The 19,531-nt window shown below is 35.2% G+C and overlaps 1 protein-coding gene across 6 annotated transcripts in view; it reads right to left on the minus strand.

Annotated features, from left to right (window-relative positions):
* The window catches only part of TTBK2 (tau tubulin kinase 2), a 148,896-nt gene that overhangs the window by 75,685 nt on the left and 53,680 nt on the right, over window positions 1-19,531 (minus strand). For all 6 annotated transcript variants that reach the window (XM_012766576.2, XM_012766572.2, XM_076004284.1 and 3 more), the window contains 3 exons: window positions 10,340-10,413; window positions 2,809-2,949; window positions 647-751 (listed from right to left, as the gene is read on the minus strand). In XM_012766576.2, coding sequence (XP_012622030.1) covers window positions 647-751; window positions 2,809-2,949; window positions 10,340-10,413 — 320 coding nt within the window. The remainder of the gene's footprint in view (window positions 1-646; window positions 752-2,808; window positions 2,950-10,339; window positions 10,414-19,531) is intronic.

Here is a 19,531-nt window from a genome sequence, read left to right on the forward strand (position 1 = left end):
CAGGAGTTTGAGGTTGCTGTGAGCCAGGCTGACACCACGGCACTCACTCTAGCCTGGGCAACAAAGCGAGACTCTGTCTCAAAAAAAAAATCAAAAAAACTAAAGGAAAGCTTTACTGTTCTCCATTCTTTGAAAAAAATAAAAATAAAAAAAAATAAAGGAAAGCTTGATGAAAGAAGTAAAAGATCAAACTTCTTAAACAGGGGAAAAAAAAGAAAAAGAATAAAAAGTAATAAAAAAAAAAAAAAAAAAGAAGTAAAAGAAAATATGATGACAATGTCTCATCAAATAGAGAATATTCATAAAGTGAATCAAATGGAAATTCTGGAGTTGAAAAATATAATAACTTAAATAGAAGAATTATAATATGTATGTAGAAATGGCCTCATACTGCAAAAAAGACCCCTAATTCCAAATAGTCACTATGTGTTTTCACTATAAGACCACTCTAAATTTATCTCTAATATACATTTTTAAAAGCAAAAAATTTTAATAAATATATTAATTTCATTCTATACTTTAATCATAAACTCTATATGCCATTTCTTGAATAATATCCATTCCGATACATAATTAGCACTTCTTTAAAAAGTATGATACTATAAATAACAGGTTGATTATTTAATAATAATATGAAAAATCTTACTGGTCTCACGTCACCACAGGAATTGGTAAATTGTCGAGCCAAGCCAAAATCAAGCATGTAACATTTCCTACATGTACTGGGAAAGCGACCCATGGCGAAGTTCGACTAGAAAAGTAGGGGAAAATATATATTAATACATTGTTACAATACTTAGTTCTTTTATTTTACCCTTCCTATATTTTAATTCCTCTTCTATTTAAACTCTATATAACACACATGTTCCAAGTATACTATTCTAATCAATGATGTTTACTAGATGTCAATATAAAATTTAGTAGGGGGTTTTATTAATGCCTAGCATCAGGTAAACTTTCAGCAAAAAATGATTTAAATGACTGTACAAAGTTACACACAAGACAACATTAACTTGACTTGGAATTTTAAGTTCCTTAATATTCTAGTCTAAGTCACTGCTTAGATGACAATCCAATCCCTACTTTTTAAAATAGAATAAACTAGGAATGGACAGAATATATATAGATAGAGAAATTTAAAAGAAGTTCTTATAGGCATGATAAAGCTGAATTTCACTAAGTCTAAAATTAAAATACAATTTAAGGAAACATTTCAAAACAGACTTAAGGAAAACACACTTTGCATTCTTCCCTTAATGAAAATCAATGTAATGTTAAATGACTATAAACTCACAAAGATGGGTACCTAAGAGGATTTGCGAAAGTAAAAGCCAAATTGTTACAGAATTATTAGCATTACTTTTAAAATACTGTTCTATGTATGAAGCTTTCTTATGAAAATGGAAACTCTTCAATCACCTTGATTCTCAAATAATGACACTTAGAAATAAGAGCAGGAGAAATACCACATCACACTAAATCTGACTCTACCATGTTAAATTTAGCTGGCATTTTCATGTAAACTAATTTTAGAAGTAATGCAACAACAGATGGCTATACTTTTCAATGTACCAACATATAATAAATTTATAGTAAATACAGTATATCAGAAATGGGTCATTTCCCCTCATGAATAAAACACCAAACAAAAAAAAGCATATTTCACAGTTATGGAAACTACAATTTCTAAGAAGAACAGAATAGCAAAAAACCCACTATGATTCCACAGCAGCACTGAGGAGAAAAATAAAGTCTTTCACAATTGATGATTTCTTTTTTTTTTTAGACAGAGTCTTACTCTGTCTAAAGTGCATCAGCCTAGCTCACAGCAACCTCCAACTCCTGGGCTCAAGCAATCCTTCTGTCTCAGCCTCCCAAGTAGCTGCAGGCATGTGCCACCATGCCCAGCTAAGTTTTTCTATATATATTAGTTGGCCAATTAATTTCTTTCTATTTTTAGTAGAGATGGGGTCTCGCTCTTGTTCAGGCTGGTTTCGAACTCCTGACTTTGAGCGATCTGCCCCCCTCAGCCTCCCAGAATACTAGGATTACAGGCATGAGCCACTGCGCTTGGCCAATGATTTCTTATAAATACAATTTGTGACTAGAGAAATAGTTCAAACAACACAATGCAAACATCTAAAGCAACATACATATTTTAAAAACCATATCAGAAGAAGTCCAAAGGAATAACTAATAATAAAATAAAATAAATTGTAACCTAAACATTTGTATCCCCATAATATGCTGAAATAAAAATAAACAATAATAATTGAAAAATTAAAAAAAAGAGAAATCCAAAGAATAACTACGAATTTAGACATAAGGCTAAGTAATTAGCAATGTTAACACACATAATAATAATCAAGTATATACTTTTTTTTTTTTAATGAGATGAGGTTTCACTATGTTGGCTAGGCTGGAATGCTATAGTTATTCGTAGGCATATGAGATCATAGCTCACTGCATCCTTAGCTCCTGGGCTCAAGTGGTCCTTCTGCCTGACTCCTGAGTAGATGGGACTACAGGTGCATGCCACTGTACCTAGCCTCATTTTTAATGTGGCTGCCAAGCAACATTTTCATTGTATGAGAAAAGCTCTTGAAAATAAGTTGTAGTTTGTAATTATCACTTTAAAAAACTTAAGATGTAAGTCACATTTTTGCTTCCAGGCCTCTACAAAAATAAAAATAATACCTTGTATTTAACCACAGCAAATATGGAAAGTGACATTGGCAATTTATTGTGTCCGATCATAACATTAAGAATATCAAACTCATTCTGTCCTCTGGCTGGAAAAGGCCCTACCGGTTTAATGTCTCGGTGCAAGAATCCCACAGAATGGATGCTTTCAATAGACTCCAAAATCTGTCTGCCCAGCCGGAGAGTAGTGCTAATGGTGAACGTGCCCCGGGACTGACTACGGCGAAGATCTGCCAGATTCCGACCCTGTGGAAACCAAATAAACACTGTCAAATATGGTACTAAAACTATGTTATAAGAGAAGACTGGGAAATTATTCATTTACACTTGAAAAATGTATTAACTGAAATAGCAAGGGTTTTAACCAAATCATGATCCTCTCATACATACAACAGAAGAGATTCTCTTAATAAGATGAATGTTTCAGACAAATTTAAAAATAACCAGTTTTTTAGCATATCATGTTTCTGATTCAGCACATTTCCCTTTATCTCTCATGTTATAAAATATAGACTTGATTATCTAAAACATAAATAACCAAATGTATATATATAAAATATACATACCCTGAGCAGTAATTCCTCACTACTGCCTAACATATATTCCCATATAAGCTACTTAACTTTCCTCTACCAGTTTCCTTATAAAATAAGACTAATAAAACCTACCTTGCAGAGTTCGTTAGGATTAAAGAAGATACATGTAAAACTTTAGAATATTGTTTGGTATACAGCAGGTACTCAACAAATGCTAACTATTGTTATTATGACCAAATATGATATGACAAATACTCGATTACTCATAGCAGTAAAGCAATGAGCCTGCGCCAAATGTATTACATTCATGACTGCATTTAATCCTCACAGCAACCGAAATAGAAGTTGTGTCTGTTCCTGTTTTACAGATGAGGAAATTGAAGTTCAAAGAGGTTAAATAATGTTAACCTGTTTTCAAATCTCAGTCTATCTGACTCCAAACTATTCTTTTCCTACAGTGCTTTTCTACCATATTTTTTCATGGTGCTGCTCCACACCAAAAAGGTTACTTGTTGCTTAGGTGATAAACCAGTAATCTGAAGAGGAGAGCAGGACTATGATCCCGCAGTTCTACCTCCCAAAGAGTGGAGACACTCCCATTATCACAAGGGGACTTAAATATCCCAATCTCTCTACTTCCCAAATTTCATAATGTATGTGTTGGGGTTACCATGGAACTAAATACAATCACTTCATCTAAAGACAACTGATTTCACTTTTGAAAAAGTAATCAATTCAAGTATCATTCAAAGTAAAATATTAATTACTCTTCAATAATCTAAGAGTTTAAAAATTATAGTAAAGTCAGCAGCCTTTCATGCTTCCTATCTTTTTTTTAAAATGCAGTTTTCCCACAGCATAAATTGGTATTTATCTTTATTATTATTTTTAATCTTAAGGAAGTTTACTGTCTTCTACACCCCTAGTAAATGTAAAATAAATGACAATCTAGAGCAATGAGTTTTATAACCCCATGAGAGTATCTAATAACTTTTACTAGCATTCCAATAGTTTTTCTTCAAAATCAAAATTGATTGCCAAAATATGCCTAATATTAGAACTTTATTATAAATAACCTTTTACCATCATAAAAGCTTTCAAAAAATAAATTAATTTTGACTTATGATATTAGTAATGATTTAAAAGATTTAAGTCTTTTTATTTATTTATTTTTTTTTGAGATTAAAGTCTCGCTTTGTTGCCCGGGCTAGAGTGCCGTGGCATCAGCCTAGCTCACAGCAACCTCAGACTCCTGGGCTCAAGCAATCCTGCTGCCTCAGCCTCCCGAGTAGCTGGGACTACAGGCATGCGCCACCATGCCTGGCTAATTTTTCTATATATTTTTAGTTGGTCAATTAATTTCTTTCTATTCTTAGTAGAGACGGGGTCTTGCTCAGGCTGGTTTCGAACTCCTGACCTGGAGCAATCCGCCTGCCTCGGCCTCCCAGAGTGCTAGGATTACAGGCGTGAGCCACCGTGCCCAGCCAACATTTAAGTCTTTTAAAATGTAAATCTAATGTATCAATTAGTAAAATCTGAAATACCAGGCCAATAAGAATATGGGGAAAAGCATTACTAACATGGTAAAAACAAATAGGTTTGACCCATCAAATTATACTTCAGAGTCAATACTATTAGTGGTTATTATTTATCATAGGGAAAAACTAAAAACAATCTATACAGTAGTCTCCCAACATCCACAGTTTCACTTTCCTGATTTAGGTTACCTGCAGTCAACCATGGTCCAAAATATTAAATGGAATACTCCATAAATAAACAATTCATAAGTTTAAAATTGTGGGCCATTCTGAGTAGTGTGGTAAAATCTCATGCTATCTTGCTCCATACAACCCAGGACGTATATCATCCCATTAGTCCAGTAAATCCATGCTATATACGCTACCTGCCAGTTAGTCCCTTAGTAGTAAACTCCAATAATAGATATAAAAGGTTTGGTGCTATCCCTGGTTTCAGGCATTCACTGGGGATCTTGGAACATATCCTCCTTGGATAAGAGGGGACTTCCGCCAATAAATGAATTGTTAAATAAAATATGGTACAGTCATCTTACTGACCGATATTCAGGCATTTAAAAAATAAACAATCTTTACATATACTAATATAGAATGAATAAAAGAAGCAAGTTCATTTTGTCCAAGTAATTTTATCAATTTAACAAGATCCCAATAAAAATATAAGTGTTTTTTTTTAACTGAAAATTTGAAACAGTCTTAAAAGGAGAAAAAAATAAAATGAACCTCGTGTTTCTATCACTGAGAATTAACAATTATCAATTGATGGCCAATCTTTTTCATTTATTACTATACTCCTCACACACACCCTCTCCTTTCCCATACACACATACTAGTTATTTTCATGTAAATTACAATCAGATCATTTCATCTATACATATATTAAAAAGTACATAAGAGGAAAGAAATAAAATATAAAAAGAAGCTATTAGTAATTCTATTATTGTAAATTTGAATTAGAAACATCAACATAAACCATGACATATTTTTTCTTAAAAATGTATTTCCTGAATCTCTCCACTTGGAAAAAAACTTAAAAGTAATGACCAACCCAACTGCAACGGACATCCAGACGTCTAGATCATGGTCTCTAAATACCATTTTTCCATTAAGGTATCAGAGCTTAATGGAGAAGTAGCTGATTCTAGACTTGGAGCATGAAATGTACAGAATGAGCCCCGTACATGGTGTTATACCAGAAAAGAAGGATGTTATCAAAGACTGCTGTAGTCTAGTTCTGTCAAAATGAATGAGGACCCAACTTGAAGGAAGCACCACTAGCCAAAGACTGGACAATTGGAACATTAAAGAGAAAAACAACTGCAATGACTGAAAGACAACAAATATATATTAAATCCATGAGTTCATGGACTTATAAATTTTCTTTTCTTTTCTTTTTTTTTTTGAGACACAGTCTCACTTTGTCACCCAGGCTAGAGTGAGTGCCGTGGCATCAGCCTAACTCAGCAACCTCAAACTCCTGGGCTCAAGCAATCCTGCTACCTCAGCCACCCAAGTAGCTGGGATTACAGGCACGTGCCAACATGCCCAGCTAATTTTTTCTATATATAATAGTTGGCCAATTAGTTTCTTTCTATTTATAGTAGAGACAGGGTCTCGCTCTTGCTCAGGCTGGTTTCGAACTCGTGACCTCGAGCAATCTGCCCGCCTCGGCCTCCCAGCGTGCTAGGATTACAGGCGTGAGCCACCACACCTGGCCTATAAATCTTTATATGTATTTTTATTAGGGAACCAACTCATTATTCTGAAAATTGATAAATAAATAATCAAATATTAGTACTGTCTTTCCTATATGAAATGGATCCAGGATAATCTAATAGAGGATGGAGTACTTTTTAAAGAAGAATTCTAGCTAATAAATGAAGAAATGATAGAATAGTATATTTGCAACCCCCATTAAAATAATGAGTATAGGCAATGATTACTAATGAGTTGATAAAGCCATTGGTAACTTTATTTACTTATTATTATTATTATTATTTAGACAGAGTCTCACTCTGTTGCCTGGACTAGAGTGCAGTGGCATCAGCCTAACTCACAGCAACCTCAAATTCCTGGGCTCAAGCAATCCTTCTGCCTCAGCTTCACGAGTAGCAGGGCCTACAGGCATGTGCCACCATGCCTGGCTAATTTTTTCTATATATATTTAGTTGTCCAATTAATTTCTTTCTATTTTTAGTAGAGACAGGGTCTTGCTCTTGCTCAGGCTGGTTTCAAACTCCTGACCTTGAGGGATTCACCCGCCTCAGCCTCCCAGAGTGCTAGGATTACAGGCATGAGCCACCGTGCCCTGCCATTGGTAACTTTAGAATGGATGCATTAGGCTGACAATCTCTGAACCCACTGATCAATCTTTTTTTTTTCCCCACTGATCAATCTTAACATCACTAAAAGAGAAACCAAACAATGCCTCCTAATGTGATGCAATAGGAAACACACAACTCACCTCTGAAGTATCCTTGTCAAATAAAAAAAAAAATGAAATCATATCTAATTATCAGTTTATATGAAAAACAGGGGACAGAAGGACATATTAGACACTACCACAGGGAATCAACAAAATCAAGAATATGGTAACTCCTGCATATCAAAAGACTGCATTTTTATAAATGACAGTAAAAACAACAACAAAAAGAAAACTGCAAGAAAATAAAAGATAAAGGGAGAACCAATAGATTAAAAGAGGCTTAAGCTTACTGGCTGGGCACAGTAGCTGGGCTCACAGCCTGTAATCCCAGTACTTTGGGAGGCCAAGGCAGGAGGATTGCTTGAGGCCAGGAATTCAAGACCAGTTTGAGCAAAATCAAGACCACATCACTACAAAAAATAGAAAAATTAGCTGGGCATGGTGGCACATGCCTTTAGTCCCAGCTACTTGGGAGGATAAGATAGGAAGATCGCTTGAACCCAGGAGTTCCAGGTTGCAGTGAGCTACAATGAGGCCACTGCACTTCAGCCTGGGGTGACATAGCAAGAGCAAGACCTTGTCTGAAAAAAAAAAAAAAATCTAGGGAGGGATAGGAAGAAAGAGATATACCTGAAACAATATTAGCTATATACTGATCATTGTTGAACTGAGATGAGTAGATAGTATTCATTATATTAGCTTCTTTACTTTTCTGTATGTTTAATCTTTTTCACAATAAAAAGTTTTTAAAAATATGTCAGGCAATCTAGATCTACATTTTTACTGGTTACAGGACTCAAAACTTTTTTTGCTCCTCACTAGGTAACATGCTTATCACAAAATTTCACCCTTTTGCTAACTAAGGATGCTCATATAAAGCTTCTATGCTGACAGGATATTAGATGAAACTTGGACAAGTCTTGCTAGGAGAATTGAGAAAATAAGTGTGTACAACTGCTTGAATTCTGTAAGATGTTAAGACCCATTTTAATGATCTATAGCTAGAATTTCTACAACAGAGAAAGGGTTATTTCTTAAAAAAATTCAAGGCAGGTATTTTGTAATTGACTCACCAGGAGGAAGGGAAGAAGGTTAACTTAATAATGAATTTCAGGTTTTAGTTAGGTTTGAGTATCTGAATTTTATTAAAATATATGCGGGAGACCTAGTAGTTATGTTTCATATGCCAATTAAGAGAGAGTATAATCTCGCAGTTATAGCAGCTTTATCTTTTTCCCAAATCAAGTCAATCCTAACTATAAGGATAGGGGTTTAATGGGTTAATTTTACAACATGCAAGTCAAATGGAAAGGTTCTTGGACAAGTCCATAGTAGCTTGCCAAAGGCGACAAAGGCCATCACTACCTGATATATACCAGTCCCCAAGGTACTAAGAGCCTTCTCATTTACAGAAAGTAAGATTTTTGGTAAGTTCAAGAATAAAAATGAGTATGTGCTGACACTAAGAGAGACTCTGCAGACTAAATAAAGCTCCTCTCCATAATTCTCCAATCAGTAGTAACCTAAAGACAAAACTGAAGATTTTTCTCTTATTACAGCAAGAATACTGGCCTTAGGATTCCACACCAAGCTTTAATACCCATCAAATGAGTTAGTTCCAGGAAAACCACAAACTTCCTTGAGCTTCAGGCAAAATGGGGATAAAACCTGTCCTCTCTTCCCCATGAGGATATGACAGGATCAAATAAAATGTATTATAAATCCAGATGAAAACTATAAAATATCATACAAAAAGTTATATTATTACTGGCCAAAGTAGAGAAAGCAGGGTCTATATTAATGACCCTCAGGCATAGCTGCTTCAAGAAATAAAACTACATGGCTTAAGAGATAGTGAATCACATGACTCAAAAAGACTTTAAGGCTACAGTCTATAGAGAGGTTGACATTTTTAGATCTAAATCAAATGCTGAAGGATGGCCAAGAGAAACAAAAAAAGCTCTCTGAGAAGGATTTAGGCCAAGACCTATGTCTTTGAAATTACTGTTATTTAGATAAGTTGAAAGAAATTAATCAAATGCCCCAAAAAGTTTGCTAAAGATGAAAGGAAATCATGAGAACTCTAAGATAGGCAAAAGGTGAACTGTGGCTTTTAAACTTTGAGGGTGACTATAGTTTAGGGGCACTTGTGTGTTCAGGGGCAGAGGCAGTGTCAGAGGAAATGGAATGGTTTCCCTCTTCTCCCTGCTGCAGTCATTTTTGTAATATTCCCTTTCTCAATTTCTTTCCTCTGATCCCTCAACCCAACTCCATGTACATCTAAAGGAGAGAGAACAGAGCTATGTTAATGATGGAAAGAGTGAGAGGAATGACATTTTTCCTCTATCTCAATTAATGCTTAAATTTTCAAGTGGTCAGGGTTGGTGTCTGCTATGGTTTAAACATGTCCCCCAAAGCTCACATGTTGGAAACTTAATCTCCAATGCAACAGTGTTGAGATTGTGTGACTTTAAGAAATGATTGATTAGGTCATGAAGATTCTGCGTTCGTGAATGGATTGTCATTAGTGTGGAAGTGGGTTAGTTATCTCAGGAGTAGGTTTCTGTTATAAAGAATAAATTTGGCTCCCTTCTCCACAATCCTTGCACATGTGCATGCTTTCTTGCACTTTCACCTTCCACCATGGGATGACACAGTAAGAAGGCCATCACAAAGCATAGGTCCCTCAATCTTGGATTTCCTAGCCTCTAGAACTGAAAGAAATAAATCTCTGTTCTTCATAAATTACCCAGTCTCATGTATTCTGTAGCAGCATGAAACAGACTGAGACAGTATTTGAGAGCATAAATGGAAAATTGGAATCCCTAAGGAAATCAATGGTGGAAGGGAAAGGGACAAGAAAAGAACAGGACTCACATTATATCTCTCTATCCATACAGGGATTGAAAACTGCAAAAATGACAATCATTGAAAATACAGGTCAACTAAAATAGCTGACAAGGACAACCATTTCATTTTTAGAAAATCTATATCAAGTCTGTTTAAATACAAGTTCCATCTGCACAGTATAAAACATTCTGAGATGATACCAAGAATGTTATTTTTACTCATATCTATAAGTAATTGGGTACTTTGATCAAAACTGAAAGATTTTAAGAGACATTTTCAAAGTAACCTACCTGCAACTGCATGACCACATAGTTGAATCGATCATTCCTCCCACAGCCAATAAATCTACAAACATGGTCTTTCCCTGGATAAAAAAAAAAAAAAAAAAAAGAAGAAAGAAAGAAAACAGTAGAAAAGAATATACTATGATTTCTCTTCTAAAAAATTAATAATTTATTTTTCTGTATAGTATTTTATGATTAAATATAAAATATATAAAATATGTCTTGAGAACCTTAAGGACAGGAAATTTATATTATTCAAATTTTCTACCTATCTCCCCTCTCCCCAGGACCCAGACTGATCCTTATATGGTCATATAAATATGTGTAGAATGAATAAATAAACAAATGAGTACAAAAATGAAGAAACAAATATATGGTAATTTATTTAGGAAGGAGAATATTAAGAGGTCAATTTAGATCAAACGTGTCCAGATACAATACATATGAAAGTACAGAAAACCAATAAATAAAACCTATGTTAGGAATATAAATCCTAAATTTTAGATAAGTTCTGCCATTCACTATTATAAATTTCAGCAAGTCATATAATCTTTCTAGGTCTCATTGATTTTGATTAGTTCAGTGATTTTCAATCTGAGTTCCACATGTGAAATCCAAGAAGGTGCTGGCTGGGATGTAGAGGGGACAGAGGTACAGCAGATAGAAATCTAGGGTCCTGCCCCCAATTAAACAAAATTATGCAAAAATCCCAAAAGAAGATCAAACCTTGTGGGTTCCAGGACCAGAAGAAGGCACCCTGGCTGGAACACAGTGACTGAGGGAAGGAAGAACAGAATGAGATAGTGCTGGAGAAGGAGATACTGAAGTGTCTTTGTATGCTTTATGATAAGGAATCTGAATAATACATATAGGTCAGTGTTTTCCAACTCTGGCTGTTTATTAAAACCATCTGGAAAACTTCTTAAAGATTCCTAAATTCTAAGCTGATTCAGAATCTGTACAGAATATGAGCTTCTCAGAAGTTCTCTAAATCATTAGTCCCCAATCTTTTTGGTATCATGAACTGGTTTCATGGAAGACAATTTTTCCGCAGACTTGGGAAGGCGTGATAGTTTCAGGATAATTCAAGCACATTACATTTATTGTGCAGGCAAACCTCTCTGCTACTGATAATGTGTATTTGCAGCTGCTCCCCAGCACTAGCATCACTGCCTCAGCTGCACCTCAGATCATCAGGCATTAGATTCTTAAAAGGAGCACACAACCTAGATCCCTTGTATACACAATTTACGGTAGTGATTGTATCCCTATGAGAATCTAATGCCATCGCTAATCTGACAGATGTGGAGCTCAGGCGGTGATGCAAGCAATGGGAAGAAGAGGCTATAAATACAGATGAAGCTTTGCTTGCTCACCTGCCACTCACACGTCCTCCTGTGTGGCCTGATTCCTAACAGGCCATGGACCAGTACCAGTCCATAGCCCAGGGGTTGGGGACTGTAGCTCTAAATGATCGAAAAGTAGGCAAGGCACAGATAGATATTTGAAAACTACTGCTGGGTAATGAGAAACAGCTAAAAGATTTTAAGATAAAGAATAACATACTAAAACACTGCATTTTAGAACATGATTGTGATGGCAATGAGAAGGATAGACTAGAGAAAAGTCATTTCTGGATAAAGTCACTCTGCAGATAGTTACAATATCCTGGGAGAGAGAATAAGGGGCTTGAAATATAAGTATTATAACAGAAATAGATAAAATAAGATAAATCTGAGAGATACTACAGATTTAGGTTTTTTTTTTACTAGAAATTGGTACAATTAAATGAAAAATTGTACCAAAATAAGAGAATACAGAAGGTTGTATAGATTTTAAGGAATATTAGACTGTTATATGTTTGAGGACACTCAGCTGAATTCAGGAGACAATTGTAATTTCAGGACTTGTACTGAGACAAAAAGGCTGAGCTCCAGATATACATTGCAGAACCATTAGTTCATGGAAGACAGATGGAACCATAAACATAAATGTAAGATTGACAAGTGAAAGAATAAAATGTAAAAGAAAAGAAACCTAAGCATATAATCCTGGAAAGTACATTTAAAGCACAAGCAAAAATAAAAGAGTCCCTGAAGGAAATAGAAGAAGAGCCTGAGAAATAGGAGGAAACTCTGAGAAAGGGGTATCACAGAAACTCAGAAAAGCATTTCATGAAGGTGGAAGTAGCCATTGCCAAGTGCTACAAAAAGGCTGAGAAGTGCTAATATAAACAATTAGGAAGTCACCAGTGAGTTGAAGGGTAGAAGCCAGTTTACAATGGGTTAAAGAGTAAATGGAATATGAAATAATGAGAATAGACAATTTTTGAAGAAGCTTACTTACAAAGTGAAGAACACTGACAAGCTAAGAGCTAGAAAGGTCAACATTTAGTAGACTGATAAAAAACTAAAAAAGAATTTGTCCACTAACTGACTTGAAATATAAATAGAATTAATACTCATTTTTGTTAATAATTCCACATTTCGTTTTTGCATCTGGGTTATCAGTTACACGTTGTTCTCTCATTTTCTGCACTTTTGTTAAAATGGTTGTAACTAGCAAGAATAGGTGCAATGGGAATGCAATAATTCACAACTCATACAGTGCATGTTGATTACTTCACATGTATTTTACATATATTTGCAAAACTGTGGAATCAAGAAAGTTGTAATATAATGAAAAGACAAAATGGTCAATTAGCAACTTACTCTTTTCCTCAGCTTCAAGGAAACAATAAAATATACTTTAAATTTATTGTCCACTCTTCAAGACTCCATCTTCCTATCATGTAACATTTAAATGCAGTACCTATATTACAAAGACATTTCAACCATCTGAAAACAAAAGACCGTACTATTATAGGTCATTAAATATGAAATGTCCGATTTAAAATAAAAAATATAGTTTATTGTATCTCAAACAAGAAGCAGTACAATTAATCAAAGTATGTGCCTAAACTATCAACAAAGTTTTGCTATCTTAACAGCAGCTTGTTCATGCCAACAGCTAAGAAACCTGGAGAGTGAGTGGTGATGAAACTGCAAAAGATGTTTTCCACAGCTTGTTGAGGACTGAATATTTTTCCTTGCAAGAAGAGGTCCAAGGCCTGGAAGTTGATGCAAGGTCTGATGAATATGGTGGATGACAGAGAGTTTTCAAGTCCAGCTTCTGTAGTTTGAGCAGCTTTGTGCGACATGTGGTTGAGCGTTGTCTTACAAGAGGATTGGCCTGTCTTCTATTAACAAATCTTGGCTGCTTAATGACAAGCATCCTCATCATTTCATCCACTTTGTTGCAGTAGATAACTGCTGTAATTGATTGAACAGGTTTCATGAAGCTGTAGTGGATAATAGCAGTGCTGGACCACCAAACAGACACCATTGGCTTTTTAGAATGAACACTCGGTTTTGGACTGTGTTTTGGCACTTCATCTTTATCCAACCATTGTGCTGAATGTTTGTGATTGTTGAAAACAATCCATTTTTTGTCACATGTAACAATACAGTGTAGAAACGGTCTGCCTTTATGTCGTGACAGCAAAGAAAGGCAAGCTTCAAGATGATTTCTCTTCTGATGCTCATTTAATTCATACGGAACCCACCTATCCAGTTTCTTTGAGACAGTTTCTCTTCAGATGCTCATTTAATTCATGTGGTACCCATCTATCCAGCTTCTTTACCTTGCCAATTTGTTTCAAATGGTCTAATATTGTTAGAATAGTAATGTCAAACCTTGCTTCTAATTCACTTGGGTGAGATGAATTTGCTTCCACTATAGCTTTCAGCCCATCATTATTCACCCTGATCTCAGGTTGCCCACATGGCTCATTTTCAAGATTTAAATCACCAGAACAGAACTTCTATAACTGTTGACATATTATGCATTCATTAGCCACATCCTTCCCAAACACTTCACTGATATTTCAAGCTGTCCACACAGCACTGATTCCATGATGGAATTCATACTAAAAAATAACACAGATTTTTGATTTATCCATGGTTTAACAAAAATTGCTCTAAAAAATTTTGAAAGATGGCCGGGCGCGGTGGCTCACGCCTGTAATCCTAGCACGCTGGGAGGCCGAGGCGGGCGGATTGCTCAAGGTCAGGAGTTCGAAACCACCCTGAGCAAGAGCGAGACCCCATCTCTACTATAAATAGAAAGAAATTAATTGGCCAACTAATATATATACAAAAAATTAGCCGGGCATGGTGGCACATGCCTGTAGTCCCAGCTACTTGGGAGGCTGAGGCAGGAGGATTGCTTGAGCCCAGGAGCTTGAGGTTGCTGTGAGCTAGGCTGACGCCATGGCACTCACTCTAGCCTGGGCAACAAAGCGAGACGCTGTCTCAAAAAAAAAAAAAAAAAAAAAAATTTGAAAGATAATCACAACCAAAAACCATGTGTTAGAAAGAATGAGAATGTACCTTAATAATAAAAATAAAACAAGAAGTGTCAAAGTGAAAATGCCAGAGACATCAACCATCAAACTTAGTGCTTAAGAAATCAGACATTTCATACTTAATGACTTAATTAGCCATAATTACTCTTGAAATGCTTCTTTTGAAATATCTCGATAAGATATACCAAACACTTTTTATCTCTTGGTACTAAAAACCACCCTACTTTTAAAAAGATGGAAGTTGAATAAACTGTAGGCTTTTTATTGAGTAATCAAAACACAAAGTCTGCAACGAATTTTCTAGGATTCATCAATACATCTTCATTACTTTAGGTAAGAATTTAATGAGTTTAATAACTCACAGTTTATGGCACAGTGTGCTATTGCTACTTATATTTTATACATATAGAATCAATGAAACTATTTAATAAAGTTAATTCAATAAAAATGTACAAATTTTTGGAAGCATGGGGAAATTACAATTTAATTGAAACAGTAACTCTTCACCACCACTTAGAACAATTGTTAAAATAACCTTTATACTAACTGGTACATACTGAAGTATCATTCCATTAGTACAGGGACCATATATATCTATCTTGTTCTGGTATCTAGCACAATAACTGGCAAAGAGTGAAATGCTCAATCAATATTTGTGAATGAACAAATTAACAGAAATAATAATAGCTAATAAAATACATATAATATGCCAAGTATTTTATGCCACGCTCTGTGTTAAGTGCTTTATATGTATTTAATCCTACCAATAATGTAAGTATTATTATTTTTTCTATTTTCCATATGTAGAAATAAAAGCTTAGCAAGGTTAATTATTTGTCCAAAATCACACCTGGAAAATGATGGAGCAGTCTGATTTCAGAGCCTTGGTTCTTAACCATTATGTCCAGAAATAACTCAAACAGAATTTAAACTGAAGTAACAGCTTTGTCAGTAAGTATTAAAACTAAAAGAGAAATACAGATTATGATAGGACACAGACAAGAAGACCTAGTACATGCCAAGTACTAAACTAGGCAATAGGAATTACAAGATAAAGTAAGACCCATGTCCTCAAAGAGTTCACAGCCCAGATATGTAAACAAACAAACAAAAAGTAATACAGAATGATGAGTTCTATAATATTACAGACAAACTTCTATGGATATACAGAAGATTCCAAAATTTTGTTTACAAGTCTTCATATGAGAGGTTGCTAGATTTTAAATTTAAGAGGGGAGTATTCTAAGAGAAGAACACCCACACAGTCATGAAGGATTCAAGCATATATGAAAGACAAAAGGTGTTTGTCCCCAGACAAATTCTTGAACTTACAAACAGGCCTTTTGAAATAACACAGGTAGACAAATAAAAGTAAAAAGAATTAAAAAGCAAACAAATATTCATATTATCAGCACTCCACAGGGAGAAGAAAGGGAAAAGGTAAGGAAATATATTTAATGAAAGAGTAACAGAAAACTTCCTAAGTCTTGAGAGAAATGGATATCCAGGTCCAGGAAGCTCAAAGAGCCACACATAGATTCAACACAAACAAGCCCTCTCCAAGACACATTATAATCAAATTGTTAAAAGTAAAAGACCAATGAAGAATCTTAAAACCAGTCCAGTCATATGTAAGGGTATCTCCATTAAACTAACAGTGGATTTCTCAGCAGAAACCTTACAGACCAGGAGAGAAAAGGATAATATATTCAAAGTGCTGAAAGAAAAAAAAAAAAAAAAAAGCCCTGCCAGCCAAGAATTTTATATCCAGTGAAGCTATTCTTCAGAAATGAAGGAGAAATAAAATCTGTCACAAACAAGCAAAAACTAAGGAAACTGATAACCACTAGACTAGGCTTATAAGAAATGCTCAAGGAAGTATCACATCTGCAAGTGAAAAGATAATAACCATCAACATGAAAACACACAAAATTATAAAACTCACTGGTAGGGACTATACACAAAAGAGAAACAGAAAGAAATCAAAACTTATCACTGCAGAAAACCACCCAACCACAAAAATAAACAGTAAGAGAGGAAGTAAAGAACAAAGGATATATGAAACAACCAGAAAACAATAAAATGAGAGGAGTAAGTCCTCCCTATCAATAAGAACCTTGAATGGAAATACATTAAATTTCCTATTTAAAAGACAAGACTATTGCAGGATAATCTGAGTTGGAAAAAAATAAAAATAAAAAATAAAAGACAAGACTGGTTGAGTGGATTAAAAAACAAAACTCAACTATATGCTACCTCCAAGAAACTCACCCAATCTGTAAAGACACATACAGATTGAAAGTGACGGGATGGAAAAAGATATTCCATGCAAATGGAAACCAAAAAAGAGCAGGAGTACTTATATCAGACAAAACAGACTTCAAGTGAAAAGCTGTAAAAAGAGACATAGAAAAAGACATATAACAATAAAGGGGTCATTTCAGCAAGAGACTATAACAAGCATAAATATGTATGTACCCAACACCAGAGCACCAAGATATATAAAGCAAATATTATGAGATATAAAGGGAGAGATAGACCTCCCAATATAAGAATAGTTGGGAATTTCAACATCTCACTGTCAGCACTGGACAAATCATCTAGACAGAAAATCAACAAAGAAACATCAGATTTAAACTGCACCACAAACCTAACAGATATTTACAGAACATTTCACCGAACAGCTATAGAATACACATTCTTTTCATCAGCACATGGGACATTCTCCAGGATTGACCATATGTTACAACAAAACACAAGTCTCAAAGACTCAATGCCATTCACAGTTGCTACAAAGAAAATAAAATACCTAGGAATATACTTAACCAAGGCAGTGAAAGATCTCTACAAAGAGAACTATGAAACACTGAAAAAGAAATTGCAGATGATACAAACAAATGGAAAAACATATCATGGCCAGGGATTAGTAGAATCAACATTGTTAAAATGTCCATACTACCCAAAGTGATTTACAAATTCAATGCAATCCCCATGAAAACAACAATGTCATATCTCAGAGATCTATAAAAAAATTAATTCTATACTTCATCTGGAACCAGAAAAGAGCCTGAATAGCCAAAGTAATCTTAAGCAAAAGGAACAAATCAGGAGGTATCACAAGGAATAAACAAAGCCTACAAGAAATATGGGATTAGGTAAAGAGGCCAACATAAAATTATAGGGATCCCTGAGAGTGAAGAAGAAAACACACAAGGGTTGGAAAACCTATTTGAGGGAATAATTGAGGAAAATTCCCCTGATCTTGCTAGAAATTTAAATATATAGGTATAAGAAGCTCAACAAACACTGGGGAGATTCATCGAAAAAAGGTAATCATCACAACACACAGCAATCAGATTGGTCGAAGCTAACACAGAAGAGGAACTTCTGCAAGCTGTAAGGCAAAATCATCAGGTAACAAAGGAAAACCCAACAAGCTAACTTCAGACTTCACAACTGAGACCTAATAAGCCAGAAGGGCTTGGGGCCCCATCCTCAGTCTTCCTAAACAGAATAATGGGCAGCCTAGAATTTTGTATCCTGCAAAACTAAGTTTCTTATAGGATAGAGAAATAAAGACTTTTTCAGAGAAGCAAACACTGAGGGAATTTGTGAAGACCAGACCTGTCCTGCAGGAAGTACTTAGATCTGCATTATATATCAATCAGCACAATAGAAACCAACTAGTGTAAAATCACCCAAAAGCTAAAGCTCAGATCCCTTATAAAATAATGGCTCAAGAGGTAAAAACACGGCAATAAGGTTCTACCCAATAGCATATACAGAAAGGCATCCCACTTATCAATTCTTTCAATAAATGTGAATGGATTGAATTCCCCACTTAAGAGACATAGGTTGACTGAATGGATTAAGAAAAAAATACAAGCCAAGTACCTGCTATCTCTAGGAAACACATCTAACCCACAAGGACTCATTCAGACTCAGGGTAAAGGGATGGGAAAAAAAAATTCCAAGAAAATGGAAATCAAAAGAAAGCAGGTGTAGTCATTTTCATATCAGATAACATAAACTTCAAATCAACAATAGTAAAGAAATACAAAGACAGTCATTACATAATGATAAAGAAGACTTAACAGGGCCGGGTGGGTGGCTCATGCCTTTATTCCTAGCACTCTGGGAGGCTGAGGTGGGAGGATTGTTTGAGCTCAGGAGTTCAAGACCAGCCTGAGCAAGAGTGAGACCCCGTCTCTACTAAAAATAGAAAGAAATTAATTGGCCAACTAAAAATATAAAGAAAAAATTAACCAGGCATGGTGATGCATGCCTGTAGTCCCAGCTACTCGGGAGACTGAGGCAGAAGGACTGCTTGAGCCCAGGTATTGGAGGTTGCTGTGAGCTAGGCTGATGCCACGGCACTCTAGCCGGGCAACAAAGTGAGACTCTGTCTCAAAAAAAAAAAAAGACTTAATCCCAAATATTTATGTACCCAAGATAGGTGTGCCCAAAGTATAAAGCAAACCCTACTAGATCTAAACAAAGTGATAAACAGCAACATCGTAATTGTTGGGGACTTCAACACCACACTGACAGAACTTGACAGATTCTCCAAGCAGAAAATAAAGAAACACTGGCCTTAAACAGTACTCCAGAGCAAATGGGCCTAACAGACATTTATATAACATTCTACACCAAAACTAATGAATATACATTCTTTTCATCAGCACATGGAATATTCTCTAAGATTGATCACATCTTATACCACAAAACATATCTCAACAAATTCAAAAAAATAGAAAATATCATGTATCACCTCAGACCATAGTGGAATAAAA

Source organism: Microcebus murinus, chromosome 6, assembly GCF_040939455.1.
Source record: "Microcebus murinus isolate Inina chromosome 6, M.murinus_Inina_mat1.0, whole genome shotgun sequence".
Lineage (NCBI taxonomy): Eukaryota > Metazoa > Chordata > Mammalia > Primates > Cheirogaleidae > Microcebus > Microcebus murinus.